This window comes from Megalobrama amblycephala, linkage group LG9 (assembly GCF_018812025.1).
Source record: "Megalobrama amblycephala isolate DHTTF-2021 linkage group LG9, ASM1881202v1, whole genome shotgun sequence".
Classification (NCBI taxonomy): domain Eukaryota; kingdom Metazoa; phylum Chordata; class Actinopteri; order Cypriniformes; family Xenocyprididae; genus Megalobrama; species Megalobrama amblycephala.
In genome coordinates, this window is record NC_063052.1 from 30,141,397 (window position 1) to 30,159,848 (window position 18,452).

Here is an 18,452-nt window from a genome sequence, read left to right on the forward strand (position 1 = left end):
CAGAAATGTATACAAGTTTAATTCAATGTATTACTCAAATGCTAGAGTAACAGTGACATCAAGCGCTCTACAGAAAGAATAGTCCTCAAAAACATTTAAGCACATTTATGTACAAAACAACTTAAAAATTATATTTAGTGGCACAATGTTGCGTCGTTTCATAAATTGCATGAATAACACAAAATAACTTGTTTAGATGCATGTTTGAGCACTATAAAGCCACTTTTAATGCATTTGAAACCCAGGCCATGCCAAGGGAACCGCAACTAATTTCAGCACCAGGGCAGTGGACAGCTCCCTGTCACTACTTCGAATATCAATAAATGTTTAGATATTTGGATAAGTACTATGCACATGCTTTCTTTTATAAGCAATGAAAAGAACTTATTAACTTAGAATCAGTTATATGATAACATATTTTGTAGCATGTAGGTGAAGATGTACGAGTTAAATAATTGTATACAAAAAAAGAATAGAAATAAATCACAAGAAATAGAAAATTAATCCGCCATCTTACCTCTCCAGAATCTCTCCTCCTGCGATCTGGTATCACTAGTGTATTTCCATTACTGCCCGGGACTATAGTAGAACCGATACTCATTCTGGGTCCAACTAACATGTACCGTTTGTCTCCAGATCTGTACTGGATGCTGTGACACAGAGTCCCGTCGTAATTTGTGTCCTGTAAATACTTAGACGAATAGTCTGTAGATTTGGAGCACTGCATTACAATCAACACGATGATGCTGATGACAAAAAGCACCGAAACCGAGCCCAAAGTGATGATCAAATAAAACGTCACGTCGTTTTCCTCCTCGTCTTTTACTGCGTTTTTCACATCAGAAGCTGCAAAAGCCTCTTTGGGCTCCACAACTTTGACAATCACAGTCGCTGTTGCTGAGAGTGAAACGTTCCCATTGTCTTTGACCAGTATGAGCAGTTTATGCTGGGCCTCGTCTGTTTCTGTGAATGAGCGAAGGGTCCTTATCTGTCCTGTATAGCGGTCCAAACCAAAGAGACTGTGCTCACTAACTTCCTGCAGTGAAAACAATAACCAGCCGTTGTATCCTATATCTGCGTCATAGGCTCTGACTTTAGTCACCAAATGACCTGCGTTCACATTACGGGGAATCTCTTCCACACCCTCAGCAGAACCGTTAGCGCTGACTGGATATAAGATCACTGGAACGTTGTCGTTCTGATCCAGAATAAACACGTTCACAGTCACGTTACTGCTCAGAGACGGACTTCCAGAGTCTGAAGCGAGTACTTGGAACTGGAACGTTTTGGTGGTTTCAAAATCAAAACTTTTCAGTGCATAAATCGCGCCTGTCTCAGAATTAATATTCAGAAACGATGTCATGTCACTTTGTGTCCCATTTCCTTTAATAATCTGATATGAAATCACAGAGTTTTCATTTAGGTCTTTGTCAAAAGCACTCAGCGTGAGAATGGGCGCGCCTGCAGCATTGTTTTCAATCATATATAATTCTATGGGATTTAGGCTAAATTCAGGTGGGTTATCATTAACATCTGACACCTGCACGCTCAGAGTTTTATATGAGGACAGTGGAGGCTGACCCAAGTCAGTCGCTGTTATTGTAATTTCATAATGTGATACAGTTTCACGGTCCAGGTTTCTTTTAGTCACTAACGAATACATGTTTTCCTGAACTGATGGTTTTACTTCAAACGGAACATTTTCTGAGAGAGAGCACACAACTTTTCCATTAACACCAGTGTCTCTGTCAGTAACACTAATGAGTGAAATTACAGTGCCAGGCTTCGAATCTTCAGGTACAACGTTCGATAGTGACGTCACATCAATGGTCGGCTTATTATCATTTATGTCAAGTATTTTTATAATTACTCTGCAGTCAGTAGTCAAAGGCGGTTGCCCATTGTCAGACGCCTGTATATCCAACTTATAAACATTGTTCTTTTCAAAGTCCACCTCTCCTATTACACGAATTTCACCTGTTAATCTATCCAAGCTAAAAATATGAAACATGTTCTGGTTGTTAGCCCCTCCAAAGGAGTAAGACACTTCACCATTTGGACCGTAATCAGAATCACTTGCAAGAATTTTCATTACTAAAGTTCCATTTTGCACGTTTTCATGCAGTGTTGAAGAATAAACATCTTGACTAAATACAGGACGGTTGTCATTCACATCAAGAACAAGCACTGTTATGTTCAGTGATCCCGACCTTTGCGGATTGCCACCATCTATTGCTGTTAATGTTAAATTGTGTTCAGCTTTGTGTTCACGGTCAAGAGGTTTTTGTAAAACCAGAAAAGGCAATTTATCTTCTCCCCTGTCTCTTATTTCTAAATCAAAATGCTCATTTTGACTTAATTTATACAAGCGCACAGAATTCACTCCACTATCAGGGTCATTCGCAGCTTGTAGCTGAAAACGCGTTCCTTGAAACGTGTTTTCAGAAATTTCTAATCGCTTCTCTTTTTCTGTGAATGTAGGCGCGTGATCATTTACATCAGTTATCTCAACGACAATATAATGGATCTCGAGTGGATTTTCCACTACTATTTTTAGGTTAATCAAGCATGCTCCAGTACTATCACACAGCTCTTCTCTGTCTATTTTTCTTTGAACATATAAGACACCATTGTTCTGATTTACCACGAAAAGCGCTTCGTCTGATCCAGACACGATACGGAACCGTCTGTCCATCAAAGTACTGGCATCAAGTCCCAAATCCTTGGCGATATTTCCTACAATAGATCCCTCTTTTACCTCCTCTGGAATAGAGTATCTTATTTGAGCTGAAAGCTGCTGCCCAAAGCACAGAAGAAAACAGATAATCATCCACCAGTGCTCCCTTTTGAGCCTTTGTCTTCCAGCTTCCATTGCGAACGATAAGGAAATCCAGACGTAAATGCAACTACCTGGTTAGATCATACATATATATTCATCTTAACCGAACAAACAAAAGCGAAGCACGAAACGGCGTTATGCAGTTCTGTCTTTGGCCGTCTTCAAACAAAAATCATCCTCCCTTTGCGTTAAACATCCTGCATAATACAAACTAGAATATGGGGGCAGGGCGAAGAGACGCTTTCCCTGTACAACAATGACACCATGAGGTTTGTGAAGAACGTCGCACATAAGCAAAACCGCTCAGAAATAACAAATAAAGACGTATTACCCTCTCTTATCAAAATAGATTACAGCGATTTTAAACATGGTTATATCTGTGTATTTTGTCTGTAGAGTGGATTTATTTTATAAACAATCAACAGCAACACCGACCATCATAATTAACTGATCACCAATTTCATCATAACGCTGCTGAATTACGGAGCAGGTGCAATAACCCATTATTTCAGAACCAATAAGTTGCACAGCGCCTCTCGCCAAGAAAACAAATATTTATGAACAGGTCTGTCCTTAGGCTACTAAAATAACATGACATGATATAACGAGACTAATGAAGTTTTGATGCTCAGAACGCGTAAAGTGAATTAATTCAATCTGCTAGGTTAATTCCAAGATATGACAAGAGACAACAGTTGGAATGTGCATATGTATCTTTGAAAAAAAGAAAAGAAAAGAAAAAGTAGACTGTGAGTGACCTGAAGCTCTCTGTCAAGCAATTTAGTTAATTTAAAGATGGCAATTTTGTCTCTTCTTCATTTTCAAAATAATCAGTTTGGCTCAATTTATAAAATTGAAAAACAGAATTCATGCAGTCATCCTCTCCTTCTTGAAACTTAACTTATAACATGGAAACGCTGATTTTGCTATTTCTTACAGCACATGTTTATCAGACAATTTAACAACAGGGTTTAACAACAGCTTTAGACGTATCAAACAAGCAACAATTGCATTACACAATTCATCGATCTAATAAAATGATTCGTGGGGGAAAAAAATTCAGAACATTTGCTTGAATATCAAGGAACTAATCCCTTATTTATTTGTACTTATGTGGTCATGTTCAAAGAGCAATTAGTGCGTCCCTGTGTTTTTCTTAAAAATTTAAAAGGGTAAAAAAAACGCCAGTCTTACCTCTCCAGAATCTCTCCTCCTGCGATCTGGTATCACTAGAGTATTCCTATTACTGCCTGGTGCAATTGTAGAACCGATACTCATTCTGGGTCCAACTAACATGTACCGTTTGTCTCCAGATCTGTACTGGATGCTGTGACACAGAGTCCCGTCGTAATTTGTGTCCTGCAAATACTTGGACGAATAGTCTGTAGATTTGGAGCACTGCATTACAATCAACACGATGATGCTGATGACAAAAAGCACTGAAATCGAGCCCAAAGTGATGATCAAATAAAACGTCACGTCGTTTTCCTCCTCGTCTTTTGCTGCGTTTTTCACATCAGAAGCTGCAAAAGCCTCTTTGGGCTCCACAACTTTGACGATCACAGTCGCTGTTGCTGAGAGTGAAACGTTCCCATTGTCTTTGACCAGAATGAGCAGTTTATGCTGGGCCTCGTCTGTTTCTGTGAATGAGCGAAGGGTCCTTATCTGTCCTGTATAGCGGTCCAAACCAAAGAGACTGTGCTCACTAACTTCCTGCAGTGAAAACAATAACCAGCCGTTGTATCCTATATCTGCGTCATAGGCTCTGACTTTAGTCACCAAATGACCTGCGTTCACATTACGGGGAATCTCTTCCACACCCTCAGCAGAACCGTTAGCGCTGACTGGATATAAGATCACTGGAACGTTGTCGTTCTGATCCAGAATAAACACGTTCACAGTCACGTTACTGCTCAGAGACGGACTTCCAGAGTCTGTAGCGAGTACATGGAACTGGAACGTTTTGGTCGTTTCAAAGTCGAAACTTTTAAGCGCATGTATATGTCCATTGTCTGAATTCACATTGAGGAAGGACGACATGTGACCTTTTGCTCCATCTTCTCTTATTATTTGATAGGTTATTGCAGCATTTTCATTCATATCTCTATCGGAGGCGCTAACAGAGTATATGGATGCTCCTGGGGGGTTATTTTCCATTAAATACAGTTCTAAAGGATTATGAGGAAATTCTGGAACATTGTCGTTCACATCTGATATCTGCACCTTCAGTGTTTTGATTGATGACAGAGGGGGCTGACCAAGATCTGTAGCTGTTATTGTGACATCATATCGAGAAACGAGCTCTCTATCTAACTTTGCATTCGTCACAAGAGAGTACATATTTTCTTTGAATGATGTCTTCAGTTCAAAAGGAACATTGTCAGATATTCTACAAACAACTTTACCATTGACGCCCGAATCTTTATCAGTAATACTAACAAGTGAAATGACCGTTCCTGGTTTGGAATCTTCGGGAACTACATCAGACAGCGAGGTTACGTCTATCTCTGGTGCATTATCATTTTCGTCAATCATTTTAATAATAATTCTACAGTTGCTTGTCTTCGGTGGCTGGCCTTTATCTGACGCCATAACACCGAATCTATAAACATTATTTTTCTCAAAATCCAAATGGCCCTTCACCCTAATCTCACCAGTGTTGTCCAAATCAAAGGTGTCGTAAATCTGTTTTTCTATATTCTTCGCAAATGAATAAACAATTTCGCCATTCTGACCTTCATCTAAATCAGTGGCATTTAATTTAATGACAAGAGTACCAACAGGAGCGTTTTCTTGCAGTGTGACAGAATAAAGTTCTTGGCTGAATTTTGGCCTGTTATCATTATCATCCAGCACCGTGACATTAATAACAATACTCCCTGATCGTGGTGGATTCCCGCCGTCAACAGCAGTCAGTATAAGACTGTGAGTGACCTGACGCTCCCTGTCAAGTAATTTACGTAATTTCAAGACGGGGACTTTTTTCTCTCCCCCGTTTTCGCGAAACTCGAGTTCAAAATAGTCGGTTTGGCTCAGCTTATAAAAACGAACAGAATTCACGCCTGAATCAGGGTCCTGTGCTTCATGCAACTGAAAGTCCTCGCCCGGTAGGGTTGATTCTGCTATTTCTAAAAGGACATCTTTATAAGCAAAAGCGGGTGCATGGTCATTTACATCGGTAATTTCTACTTCTACATAATGAACTTCAAGTGGATTTTCAACAACAGTTTTGAGACTTATCAAGCAAGCATCAGTTCCATCACACAGCTCCTCTCTGTCGATTTGCTTTTCCACATACAAAATGCCATTGTTCTGATTTACCTGGAAAAGACCGTCATTTGATCCAGACACAATACGGAACCGTCTGTCAATTAATGTACTGACATCAAGACCCAAATCCTTTGCAATATTTCCCACAATCGATCCATCTTTTACCTCTTCTGGAATACTGTATCTTATCTGCGCTGAGACCTGCTGTCCGAGGCATAGTAGAAAACAGAAACACAGAGAAATCCGCCAGTACTCCCATCTGCGCCTTTGTTCTCCAACATCCATGCTGAAAACCGTCGTCGGAGGAACAAGTGTAAAATTGTTTTCCTTACAATTACCGCATAAATCTTAAATGCTTCGAGGAAGAATTTGAGAACATCTTTTGCTCGAATATCGCGGAATCCCTTGTATGTATACGTCCAGACTAAAAGAGCATCAGTGCGTTCTAGGCTGGGTTAAAAACCAGTGTGACGCAAACCAGATCCTGACTCAAACAACGTTTCCTTGTGTTATACTGACACCATGAGGTCCGCTGCAACATGTCAATATTTTAAACACAGCAGAGAGCAAATGTTTGATAAATTTGGAAGATATGATTTTATTAAATTAATATTAATATATACATATACCTGACTTCTAAAAACTACATATATGATATATAAATATAAATATAAATATAATATCAAAAGGACAGACAATTTCAGTACCACGGACAGTTCCGCACGTATCAATAGCTGTGACTGCCATGAACTCATTTTATTCATTTTGTGTAACTTCACTAAATACGGAGTGGAATAGTGTCGATAACTATATTTTTGTCTAAGAAACAAAATAGAAAAATTATGATAATGTAACTGCAATGCAACATTTGCAACAATGCAAGACCGAATTCAATGGCATTCAATACCTCAGAGATCACAAACAAATGTTGCAGAGAGACGATAAATAAGGGGCAGATCTTACCGAGCATAGATATTCAGTAAAAATATAGATGTACCGTTTGCTGTGACAGAGTTTATTTGAGTCCAATAAAATAATTGTGATATTCTTAATATAGCATTGTTTTATTCCAACAATGATTAGAAGAGGAGATAGTTTTGTTCCACTACAGAGATTCGTAAATCAACATATAAAATCGTTTACAAATCTACCTTGACATAAAAAAGCTCAATATTTTATAAATAATCAAAACAGCCATGCCAAAACAAACCCTGAGAAGTCAACACGAGTCAGGGGTGAATGAACACGCCAAAGAACTTCCGATACAAATAATACATTTAAATCAAAGAGTGCATAAAAAATAAATCCGCCATCTTACCTCTCCAGAATCTCTCCTCCTGCGATCTGGTATCACTAGTGTATTTCCATTACTGCCCGGGACTATAGTAGAACCGATACTCATTCTGGGTCCAACTAACATGTACCGTTTGTCTCCAGATCTGTACTGGATGCTGTGACACAGAGTCCCGTCGTAATTTGTGTCCTGTAAATACTTGGACGAATAGTCTGTAGATTTGGAGCACTGCATTACAATCAACACGATGATGCTGATGACAAAAAGCACTGAAACCGAGCCCAAAGTGATGATCAAATAAAACGTCACGTCGTTTTCCTCCTCGTCTTTTACTGCGTTTTTCACATCAGAAGCTGCAAAAGCCTCTTTGGGCTCCACAACTTTCACAATCACAGTCGCTGTTGCTGAGAGTGAAACGTTCCCATTGTCTTTGACCAGTATGAGCAGTTTATGCTGGGCCTCGTCTGTTTCTGTGAATGAGCGAAGGGTCCTTATCTGTCCTGTATAGCGGTCCAAACCAAAGAGACTGTGCTCACTAACTTCCTGCAGTGAAAACAATAACCAGCCGTTGTATCCTATATCTGCGTCATAGGCTCTGACTTTAGTCACCAAATGACCTGCGTTCACATTACGGGGAATCTCTTCCACACCCTCAGCAGAACCGTTAGCGCTGACTGGATATAAGATCACTGGAACGTTGTCGTTCTGATCCAGAATAAACACGTTCACAGTCACGTTACTGCTCAGAGACGGACTTCCAGAGTCTGAAGCGAGTACATGAAACTGGAACGTTTTGGTCGTTTCAAAGTCGAAACTTTTAAGCGCATGTATATGTCCATTGTCTGAATTCACATTGAGGAAGGACGACATGTGACCTTTTGCTCCATCTTCTCTTATTATTTGATAGGTTATTGCAGCATTTTCATTCATATCTCTATCGAAGGCGCTAACAGAGTATATGGATGCTCCTGGGGGGTTATTTTCCATTAAATACAGTTCTAAAGGATTATGAGGAAATTCTGGAACGTTGTCGTTCACATCTGATATCTGCACTTTCAGTGTTTTGATTGAGGACAGAGGGGGCTGACCAAGATCTGTGGCTGTTATTGTGACATCATATCGAGAAACGAGCTCTCTATCTAACTTTGAATTCGTCACAAGAGAGTACATATTTTCTTTGAATGATGGCTTCAGTTCAAAAGGAACATTGTCAGATATTCTACAAACAACTTTACCATTGACGCCTGAATCTTTATCAGTAATACTAACAAGTGAAATGACCGTTCCTGGTTTGGAATCTTCGGGAACTACATCAGACAGCGAGGTTACGTCTATCTCTGGTGCATTATCATTTTCGTCAATCATTTTAATAATAATTCTACAGTTGCTTGTCTTCGGTGGCTGGCCTTTATCTGAAGCTATAACACCAACTCTATAAACATCGTTTTTCTCAAAATCCACATTGCTTTTCACCCGAATTTCTCCTGTATTGCTGTTCAAATCAAAAGTGTTGTAAACTAGTCTTTCAATATTTTTAATAAATGAATAGATTATTTCGGCATTCTGACCTTCATCTAAATCAGTGGCATTTAATTTAATGACAAGAGTACCGACAGGAGCGTTTTCTTGCAATGTGACAGAATAAAGCTCTTGGCTGAATTTTGGCCTGTTATCATTATCATCCAGCACCGTGACATTAATAACGATACTCCCTGATCGTGGTGGATTCCCGCCATCAACAGCAGTCAGTATAAGACTGTGAGTGACCTGACGCTCCCTGTCGAGTAATTTACGTAATTTCAAGATTGGCATTTTTTTCTCTCCCCCATTTTCCCGAAGCTCAAGTTCAAAATATTCATTTTGGCTCAGTTTATAAAATCGAATAGAATTCACGCCTGAATCAGAGTCCTGTGCTTCCTGCAACTGAATGTCTTCACCTGGTAGGGTTGATTCTGCTATTTCCAACAGCACATCTTTATCAGCAAAAGCGGGTGCATGATCATTTACATCGGTAATTTCTACTTCTACATAATGGATTTCAAGAGGATTTTCAACAACTGTTTTCAGACTTATTAAGCAAGCATCAGTTCCATCACACAGCGCCTCTCTGTCGATTTGCTTTTCCACATACAGGATGCCATTATTCGGGTTTACCTGGAAAAGGGCGTCATTTAATCCAGAGACAATACGGAACCTCCTGTCCACCAAATGACTGACATCAAAACCCAAATCCTTTGCAATATTTCCCACAACAGATCCTTCTTTTACCTCCTCTGGAACAGAGTATCTTATCTGCGCTGAGACCTGCTGTATGAGGCATAGTAGAAAACAGAAACACAGAGAAATCCGCCAGTACTCCCATCTGCGCCTTTGTTCTCCAACATTCATGCTGAAAACCGTCGTCGGAGGAACAAGTGTAAAATTGTTTTCCTTACAATTACCGCATAAATCTTAAATGCTTCGAGGAAGAATTTGAGAACATCTTTTGCTCGAATATCGCAGAATCCCTTGTATGTATACGTCCAGACTAAAAGAGCATCAGTGCGCTCTTAGCTGGGTTAAAAACCAGTGTGACGCAAACCAGATCCTGACTCAAACAACGTTTCCTTGTGTTATACTGACACCATGAGGTCCACTGCAACATGTCAATATTTTAAACACAACAGAGAGCAAATGTTTCATAATTTTGGAAGACATGATTTTATTAAATTAATATTAATATATACATATACCTGACTTCTAAAAACTACATATATGATATATAAATATAAATATAATATCAAAAGGACAGAAAATTTCAGTGCCACGGACAGTTTCACGTATCAATAGCTGTGACTGCCATGAACTCATTTTATTCATTTTGTGTCACTTCACTAAGTACAGAGTGGAATAGTGTCAATAACTATATTTTTGTCTAAGAAACAAAATAGACAAATTATGATAATGTAACTGCAATGCAACATTTTTTTTCATAAGACCGAATTCAATGGCATTCAATTCCTCAGAGATCACAAACAAATGTTGCAGAGAGACGATAAATAAGGGGCAGATCTTACCGAGCATAGATATTCAGTAAAAATATAGATGTACCGTTTGCTGTGACAGAGTTTATTTGAGTCCAATAAAATAATTGTGATATTCTTAAAATAGCATTGTTTTATTCCAACAATGATTAGAAGAGGAAATAGATCTGTTCCACTACAGAGATTTGTACATCAACATACAAAATCTTTTACAAATCTACCTTGACATAAAAAAGCTCAATATTTTATAAATAATCAAAACAGCCATGCCAAAACAAACCCTGAGAAGTCAACACGAATCAGGGGTGAATGAACACGCCAAAGAACTTCCGATACAAATAATACATTTAAATCAAAGAGTGCATAAAAAATAAATCCGCCAGTCTTACCTCTCCAGAATCTCTCCTCCTGCGATCTGGTATCACTAGAGTATTCCTATTACTGCCTGGTGCAATTGTAGAACCGATACTCATTCTGGGTCCAACTAACATGTACCGTTTGTCTCCAGATCTGTACTGGATGCTGTGACACAGAGTCCCGTCGTAATTTGTGTCCTGTAAATACTTGGACGAATAGTCTGTAGATTTGGAGCACTGCATTACAATCAACACGATGATGCTGATGACAAAAAGCACTGAAACCGAGCCCAAAGTGATGATCAAATAAAACGTCACGTCGTTTTCCTCCTCGTCTTTTACTGCGTTTTTCACATCAGAAGCTGCAAAAGCCTCTTTGGGCTCCACAACTTTGATAATCACAGTCGCTGTTGCTGAGAGCGAAACGTTCCCATTGTCTTTGACCAGAATGAGCAGTTTATGCTGGGCCTCGTCTGTTTCTGTGAATGAGCGAAGGGTCCTTATCTGTCCTGTATAGCGGTCCAAACCAAAGAGACTGTGCTCACTAACTTCCTGCAGTGAAAACAATAACCAGCCGTTGTATCCTATATCTGCGTCATAGGCTCTGACTTTAGTCACCAAATGACCTGCGTTCACATTACGGGGAATCTCTTCCACACCCTCAGCAGAACCGTTAGCGCTGACTGGATATAAGATTACTGGAACGTTGTCGTTCTGATCCAGAATAAACACGTTCACAGTCACGTTACTGCTCAGAGACGGACTTCCAGAGTCTGAAGCGAGTACATGAAACTGGAACGTTTTGGTGGTTTCAAAATCAAAACTTTTCAGAGCATAAATTGCGCCTGTCTCAGAATTAATATTCAGAAACGATGTCATGTCACTTTGTGTCCCATTCCCTTTAATAATCTGATATGAAATCACAGAGTTTTCATTTAGGTCTTTGTCAAAAGCACTCAGCGTGAGAATGGGCGCGCCTGCAGCATTGTTTTCAATCATATATAATTCTATGGGATTTAGGCTAAATTCAGGTGGGTTATCATTAACATCTGACACCTGCACGCTCAGAGTCTTATATGAGGACAGTGGAGGCTGACCCAAGTCGGTCGCTGTTATTGTAATGTCATAATTTGATATGATTTCACGGTCCAGGCTTCTTTTAGTGACTAACGAAAACATGTTTTCCTGAACTGATGGTTTTAATTCAAACGGAACATTTTCTGAGAGAGAGCACACAACTTTTCCATTAACACCAGTGTCTCTGTCAGTAACACTAATGAGTGAGATTACAGTGCCAGGCTTCGAATCTTCAGACACCATCTTTGACAGTGACGTTACATCGATCTCAGGTGTATTATCGTTTGTGTCTAATATTTTTATGACAACTCTACAGTCTGTCTTCATAGGGGGCTGGCCATTATCAGATGCTTGAACATCAAGTTTGTAAATAGATTTGTCCTCAAAATCTATATCCCCTTTCACACGAATGTCACCTGTCAGTTTATCCAAACTAAATAGTTCATACACCTTTGGGTTCTGATCGCTGCCAAATGCGTAGGTGACTTCTCCATTTGAACCATCATCTGCATCACTTGCTTGAACCTGAATGACAAGTGTGCCGATTTGTATATTTTCTTTTAGAGTTGTAGAATACATATCTTGGCTAAAAAACGGTCTATTGTCATTTATGTCAAGGACGTTAATTGTAATATTTAGAGTTCCTGATCTTTGTGGATTTCCTCCATCAATTGCTGTTAAAACTAAATTATATTCATCATTAATCTCACGGTCAAGAGATTTTTGTAAAACTAAAAATGGCAGTTTATCTTCTCCCTGATCTCTGACTTCTAGATCAAAGTGTTCATTTTGGGTTAATTTGTATGTACGCACAGAATTTCCCCCTCCATCCGGGTCACGCGCCGCCTTAAGCTGAAAACGCGTTCCTCGAGCAGTTGATTCTAAAATCTCCAATCGTTTCTCATGTTCACTAAAAGTGGGCGAATTGTCATTTACATCGGTCACCTCTACCCCAATATAATGTATTTCAAGGGGATTTTCGACAACTATCTTCAGATTTATCATGCATGCGCGATGACTATCACACAGCGATTCTCGGTCGATTTTCTTATGAACATTTAAGACGCCGTTCTGATTTACCTGAAAAAAATCGTCATTGGATCCAGATACAATACGGAACCGCCTGTCCGCTAAAGCACTGACATCAAGCCCCAAATCCTTCGCAATATTTCCAACGACGGTTCCCTCTTTTACTTCCTCTGGAATAGAGTATCTTATCTGCGCTGAAACCTGCTGTCCGAAGCACAGCAGAAAAGAGAAACACAAAGAGATCCACCAGCACTCCCATCTGCGCTTTTGTCCTTCGGGTTCCATCATGAATCAAACGCTTAAGATCACAAAACAAATTAATATTGCCTTTGATTTCTTAATGAGCGAATTCTCCGAGATGTCATAAAAATGTGCAATATCTTCAAACAAATCACCATAATCCACCCCGACTAGGTAGCCTATGTTTCAGCAACACAGAATCGCGCTTTTGGTGGAGAGGAACAACTGTGTGACGCTAATGTCTTGAAGAGGAGGGACTGTATTTCAAAAGGTTTCCTTGTATAATACTGACACCATGAGGCTAACTGAGAATATAGCGGATGATACATAATTTCACTGGAAAATATTAGAATACACCTGCCAATGCAGATAACAAGCTTCACTAGCTTTAAAACAGACCTACAAACCAGATAATAAAGATTTTATTCATTTTAATATGTAAAGACAACCCATTGCACAAATTTCACTCAAAATAATCCACTGATATAGAGACACGGTGATATATGATTGTGTGTGTGTGTGTGTGTGTGTGTGTGTGTGTGTGTGTGTGTGTGTGTGTGTGTGTGTGTGTGTGTGTGTGTGTGTGTGTCAATCTGTTGCCACTCTTGGTTTGCATTATAGAGATTTTTTGGCTTTATATCCAGTCTATTTAGGTCTTCTTCAGATGGGTATATTTACAACAATGGATAAAAGAATTTGTACTCAGATTAATGTAGTTTTACTATAAATAATGAGATTTGTAGTGAATTATTAACCTTTATTTAATCAGGTGAGTCAATTGCTATATATGGTAGAATGATAATATAGTATATAGTGAAAAAATATAGTGTTTTTCAGCAGGAACTGATCCATTTGTAACCAAGCTCATGTTCACACTCAGTTTGATAAATTACAGCTTATTTTCTGAATAAAATGCCCTGTCATAACCACTTGCAGTGTAGTTTATTGTATTTCCTCCGAGGATCCGTTACGTGGTGACCACTTAAGATGCATTTCACTTTGCAGTATTCACTTGTACTTTTGATCAGGTATTTTTACTTTAATGTTTTAATGGGCGACTTTTACTTTAGTAATATAATTGTGTGGCATCCGCACTTTAACTATGGATCGTTTCCAACACTGTTGAGATAGCAGTAATACTCCGAAACAAACACATATTATATGCACTTTAGCATTCATTTACTACACACATTTACCAATACGAGTGTTCTTCTGAAAAGTAGGAAATTGAGAATGTTATAATGTGAGAAGAAATGTCATGAGAATGTATGGTTTCGAATTTCAGCACCATGGACAGCTCTTCAAAAAGACTACACACACGTGCAAACTTAAAAAATTAATAATAATCATTATTAGTATTATAGAAGATGCATCTTACCTCTCCAGAATCTCTCCTCCTGCGATCTGGTATCACTAGAGTATTCCTATTACTGCCTGGTGCAATTGTAGAACCGATACTCATTCTGGGTCCAACTAACATGTACCGTTTGTCTCCAGATCTGTACTGGATGCTGTGACACAGAGTCCCGTCGTAATTTGTGTCCTGTAAATACTTGGACGAATAGTCTGTAGATTTGGAGCACTGCATTACAATCAACACGATGATGCTGATGACAAAAAGCACTGAAACCGAGCCCAAAGTGATGATCAAATAAAACGTCACGTCGTTTTCCTCCTCGTCTTTTACTGCGTTTTTCACATCAGAAGCTGCAAAAGCCTCTTTGGGCTCCACAACTTTGACAATCACAGTCGCTGTTGCTGAGAGCGAAACGTTCCCATTGTCTTTGACCAGAATGAGCAGTTTATGCTGGGCCTCGTCTGTTTCTGTGAATGAGCGAAGGGTCCTTATCTGTCCTGTATAGCGGTCCAAACCAAAGAGACTGTGCTCACTAACTTCCTGCAGTGAAAACAATAACCAGCCGTTGTATCCTATATCTGCGTCATAGGCTCTGACTTTAGTCACCAAATGACCTGCGTTCACATTACGGGGAATCTCTTCCACACCCTCAGCAGAACCGTTAGCGCTGACTGGATATAAGATCACTGGAACGTTGTCGTTCTGATCCAGAATAAACACGTTCACAGTCACGTTACTGCTCAGAGACGGACTTCCAGAGTCTTTGGCCACAACAAAGAATTGAAAGATTTTTAAAGACTCAAAGTCAAAGCTCTTCAATGAGTAAACGGTGCCATTCGCCTCATTAATACTCAGGAAATATGTCATGCTTTGGTCTGAATTCACTCGATCAATTGAATAGGAGACACGCGCGTTTTCACCTTCGTCTATATCAGCTGCACTTAATGAGAAAACGGCAATTCCTGGTTTGTTGTTTTCAACCACGTAGAATGTATATGGGTTTTGGGTAAACGTAGGGCTGTTGTCGTTAACATCCGTGACCTCGACGCGAATCGACCTTGTTGATGATAACGATGGTGTTCCTAAATCTTTGGCTGTTATTGTGATATCATAAGACGATTTAGATTCTTTGTCAATGTATTCTTTAGTTATCAGAGAATAAAAGTTCCCATCGGGAGATGGCTTGAGATCAAAAGGAATATTTTTGGGCAGAGAGCAAACGATCTTTCCGTTCATACCTGAGTCCAGGTCAGTAACTCCCATCAGAGCCACGACGGTCCCAGGAGGAGCATCCTCAGGAATGTGACTAGATACTGAGGTGACGTCAATCTCAGGCCGGTTGTCGTTGACATCCTCAACATTAACAAGCACATTACACTGTGTAGACAAGGATACGGCCCCCTTATCCGCAGCCACTATCTTTAGCTCATAAACTTGCCTTTCCTCAAAATTCAGCCCACCTTTTATCCTTAATTCCCCCGTTAAACTATCTAAATCAAACACCTCCGATGCTCCGTTCCTGAACTTGTTCCTTAAAGAGTATTCAATTTCACCATTTATTCCGTCATCTGAATCTGAGGCATTTACGCGGAGCAGAAATGTTCCTTCAGGGGCGTTTTCTTTCACAGTCACTGTGTATTTTTGTTTATCACAAATGGGAGTATTATCATTAATATCCGACACAACAATAGTAATATTTACAGTAGTTGATTTCTGCGGCTTCCCGCCATCTGTCGCAGTTAATATTAGCTTATGCCTCGCGCTTTTTTCTCTATCAAGAGGTTTTTGTAGAATGAGAACAGGAATCTTACCTTCATCTCCCATGTCTTCCGTTTCTAAACGAAAATAATGATTTTGACTCAGTTTATATGCCTGCAAGTCGTTTGAGCCTATATCTGGATCATGAGCTGTTTCTAACTGAAATCGTGCTCCTGTCATTGCAGATTCAAGTATTTCCAATTTATAGTTTTCATCCAAAAAACTAGGTGGATTATCATTGACATCGAGAATGTCAACTGATATCTGGTGCATTTCGAGTGGATTTTCTATCACTGCTTTGAGATGAATTAGACACGGGTTGGTTTTAGCACACAGCTCTTCTCTGTCTATCCTCTGGTTCACAAACAAAGCGCCGTCTTCATGATTTACCCGAAAGAGCTCTTGCTTTGTCCCCGCAACGATGCGTAAATTCCTGTTCTCCAGTAAAGTCGGATCAATCCCTAAGTCTTTTGCAATGTTCCCCACTGTGATTCCTGTTTTCGATTCTTCTTGGAGGGAGTAGTTTATCTGTGCAGCATTTCCTCCGGAATTAAACAGCAAAAACATTAGATAAAAAATCTTGCTCATCCATGTTCTTCTATTTTCACTCGCCATTGTTTCCTCTGAACACCGCTGAAAATAGCAGATGCGGTCAACTCATTTATGCTATTCAAAATCACAAACTATCTGACATATTTAGAATCGTCGTGGTCGTTCATTGTTCAAAGCCAAAGTGATGTCTGACACACCAAGCAAAGAAATCTGTTAAAGCAACTGTTAGCAATGAATGGTATTGCAGCGCCGCTCACAGTGATTTTGCATTACTGCATCCTTCACAACACATCTATCTACACTCTAAAAAAAATACTGTGTTAAAAACAACCCAAGTTGGGTTGAAAATGGACAAACCCAGCGGTTGGGTTAAATGTTTCCCCAACATGCTGGGCAGTTTTATTTAACTTAGCTATTGTTTAAAATAACTATATGGCTGGCTTAAGGTGAACCCAAAATAGGTTGGAAATTAAAAATCAGACAAATAATTACTAGAGACAACAATAATAATCAAAAGGTGAACATTTATTAATAAGCAATTTAATAAATGTTTATTGTTTAAATACTATACATTAAACACATCAATAAATGTTCATTTCCAACATACTTTGGGTTCATTATAAGCAAGCAATGCAGTAATTTTTAAACAATAGTTGAGTTACACTGTAAAAAGTAATACGCTCTATCTACTCAATAAAATTGTGGCAACATATTACAAGCAATATTATTAAATTCAACATATAAGAATTTAGTTAGAATTAATCAAATTAATTCCTTAAAAAAAAAACATTTGAAATGGGTAACATTAACAAACACCATTACAAAAGCCACAAACTGACATAAAAAGTAAAGAGTCAAACTGACCAACTAAATGAAACCTTTTCAATAAAATCAACATCAAACCTTTGTTAATTCATGTTTTTCTCTTTTCTTCAGTGATTCTACTTGTCATCATCAGGCGTCTTCAATGTTGGCAATAAAAAATAAAGAGTTCTTAATTCAGATATTTTTGTTTAAATTTTACTTACATTTTACTCGTTTTAAATGGTTGACATTTAAGGAATTAATCTGATTAATTCTAACTCAATTCCATTTTTTTTTTATTTAATTAATAATATTGCTTGTAATCTGTTGCCAAAATTTTATGGAGTAGATATAACGTATTTTACTTTTTACAGTTTACCCAGCAGGTTGGACAAACATTTAATCCAAATGCTGGGTTTGTTCATTTTCAACCCAACTTGGGTTGTTTTAACCCAGAATTATTTATTTATTTATTTATTTATTTATTGATTGATTGATTGATTGATTGATTGATTGATTGATTGATTGATTGATTGATTGATTGATTGAGTGTGGTGATGTTAATGAGAACCAAACATGAACAGCTATACTAGTAGGTCCAGGTTCATATTATTATTATTATTATTATTATTATTATTATTATTATTATTATTGTTGTTGTTGTTGTTGTTGTTGTTGTTGTTGTTGTTGTTATTGCTAACAATTATAAAATTGTGGCATCACAATATCAAATGTACTACACTAAAAATCTAGAAATAAATATCTAATTAATTTAGGGGAAAATGTTTAAACTTTTTGTTATTTTTCCTTTATTGGAATCAGCATTTAAAGCACGTGTTCTGATTTTTAAGAG

The 18,452-nt window shown here is 38.5% G+C and overlaps 5 protein-coding genes across 7 annotated transcripts in view; all 5 read right to left on the reverse strand.

Annotated features, from left to right (window-relative positions):
- Positions 1 to 2,976, reverse strand: part of LOC125275557 (protocadherin alpha-C2-like) — a 198,744-nt gene extending 195,768 nt beyond the window's left edge. For 2 of the 3 annotated variants that reach the window (XM_048202632.1, XM_048202612.1), the window contains exon 1: positions 518 to 2,912. In XM_048202632.1, the coding sequence (XP_048058589.1) occupies positions 518 to 2,872 (2,355 nt within the window). In that variant the 5' untranslated portion in view covers positions 2,873 to 2,912. Of the gene's footprint in view, positions 1 to 517 lie in introns of all 3 variants that reach the window. The other variant, XM_048202637.1, reaches the window with a different exon arrangement.
- A 1,027-nt stretch (positions 2,977 to 4,003) lies between these two features.
- On the reverse strand, positions 4,004 to 6,573 carry LOC125276245 (protocadherin alpha-8-like). Its single transcript, XM_048203751.1, has one exon. The coding sequence runs from the start codon at positions 6,392 to 6,394 to the stop codon at positions 4,004 to 4,006; it is 2,391 nt and encodes a 796-aa protein (XP_048059708.1). The 5' UTR covers positions 6,395 to 6,573.
- Positions 6,574 to 7,391: 818 nt separating this feature from the next.
- On the reverse strand, positions 7,392 to 9,976 carry LOC125276246 (protocadherin alpha-8-like). Its single transcript, XM_048203752.1, has one exon. It carries the CDS (start codon positions 9,789 to 9,791, stop codon positions 7,392 to 7,394), a length of 2,400 nt encoding a protein of 799 aa, XP_048059709.1. The 5' UTR covers positions 9,792 to 9,976.
- Positions 9,977 to 10,257: 281 nt separating this feature from the next.
- LOC125275617 (protocadherin alpha-8-like) lies at positions 10,258 to 13,479 on the reverse strand. Its single transcript, XM_048202719.1, has one exon. The coding sequence runs from the start codon at positions 13,174 to 13,176 to the stop codon at positions 10,774 to 10,776; it is 2,403 nt and encodes an 800-aa protein (XP_048058676.1). The 5' UTR covers positions 13,177 to 13,479; the 3' UTR covers positions 10,258 to 10,773.
- An 831-nt stretch (positions 13,480 to 14,310) lies between these two features.
- On the reverse strand, positions 14,311 to 16,958 carry pcdh2aa1 (protocadherin 2 alpha a 1). Its single transcript, XM_048203753.1, has 2 exons — positions 14,507 to 16,958; positions 14,311 to 14,340 (listed from the first exon to the last, which is right to left on the reverse strand). The coding sequence occupies exons 1-2, from the start codon at positions 16,856 to 16,858 to the stop codon at positions 14,311 to 14,313; spliced, it is 2,382 nt and encodes a 793-aa protein (XP_048059710.1). The 5' UTR covers positions 16,859 to 16,958.
- Positions 16,959 to 18,452: the final 1,494 nt, after the last annotated feature.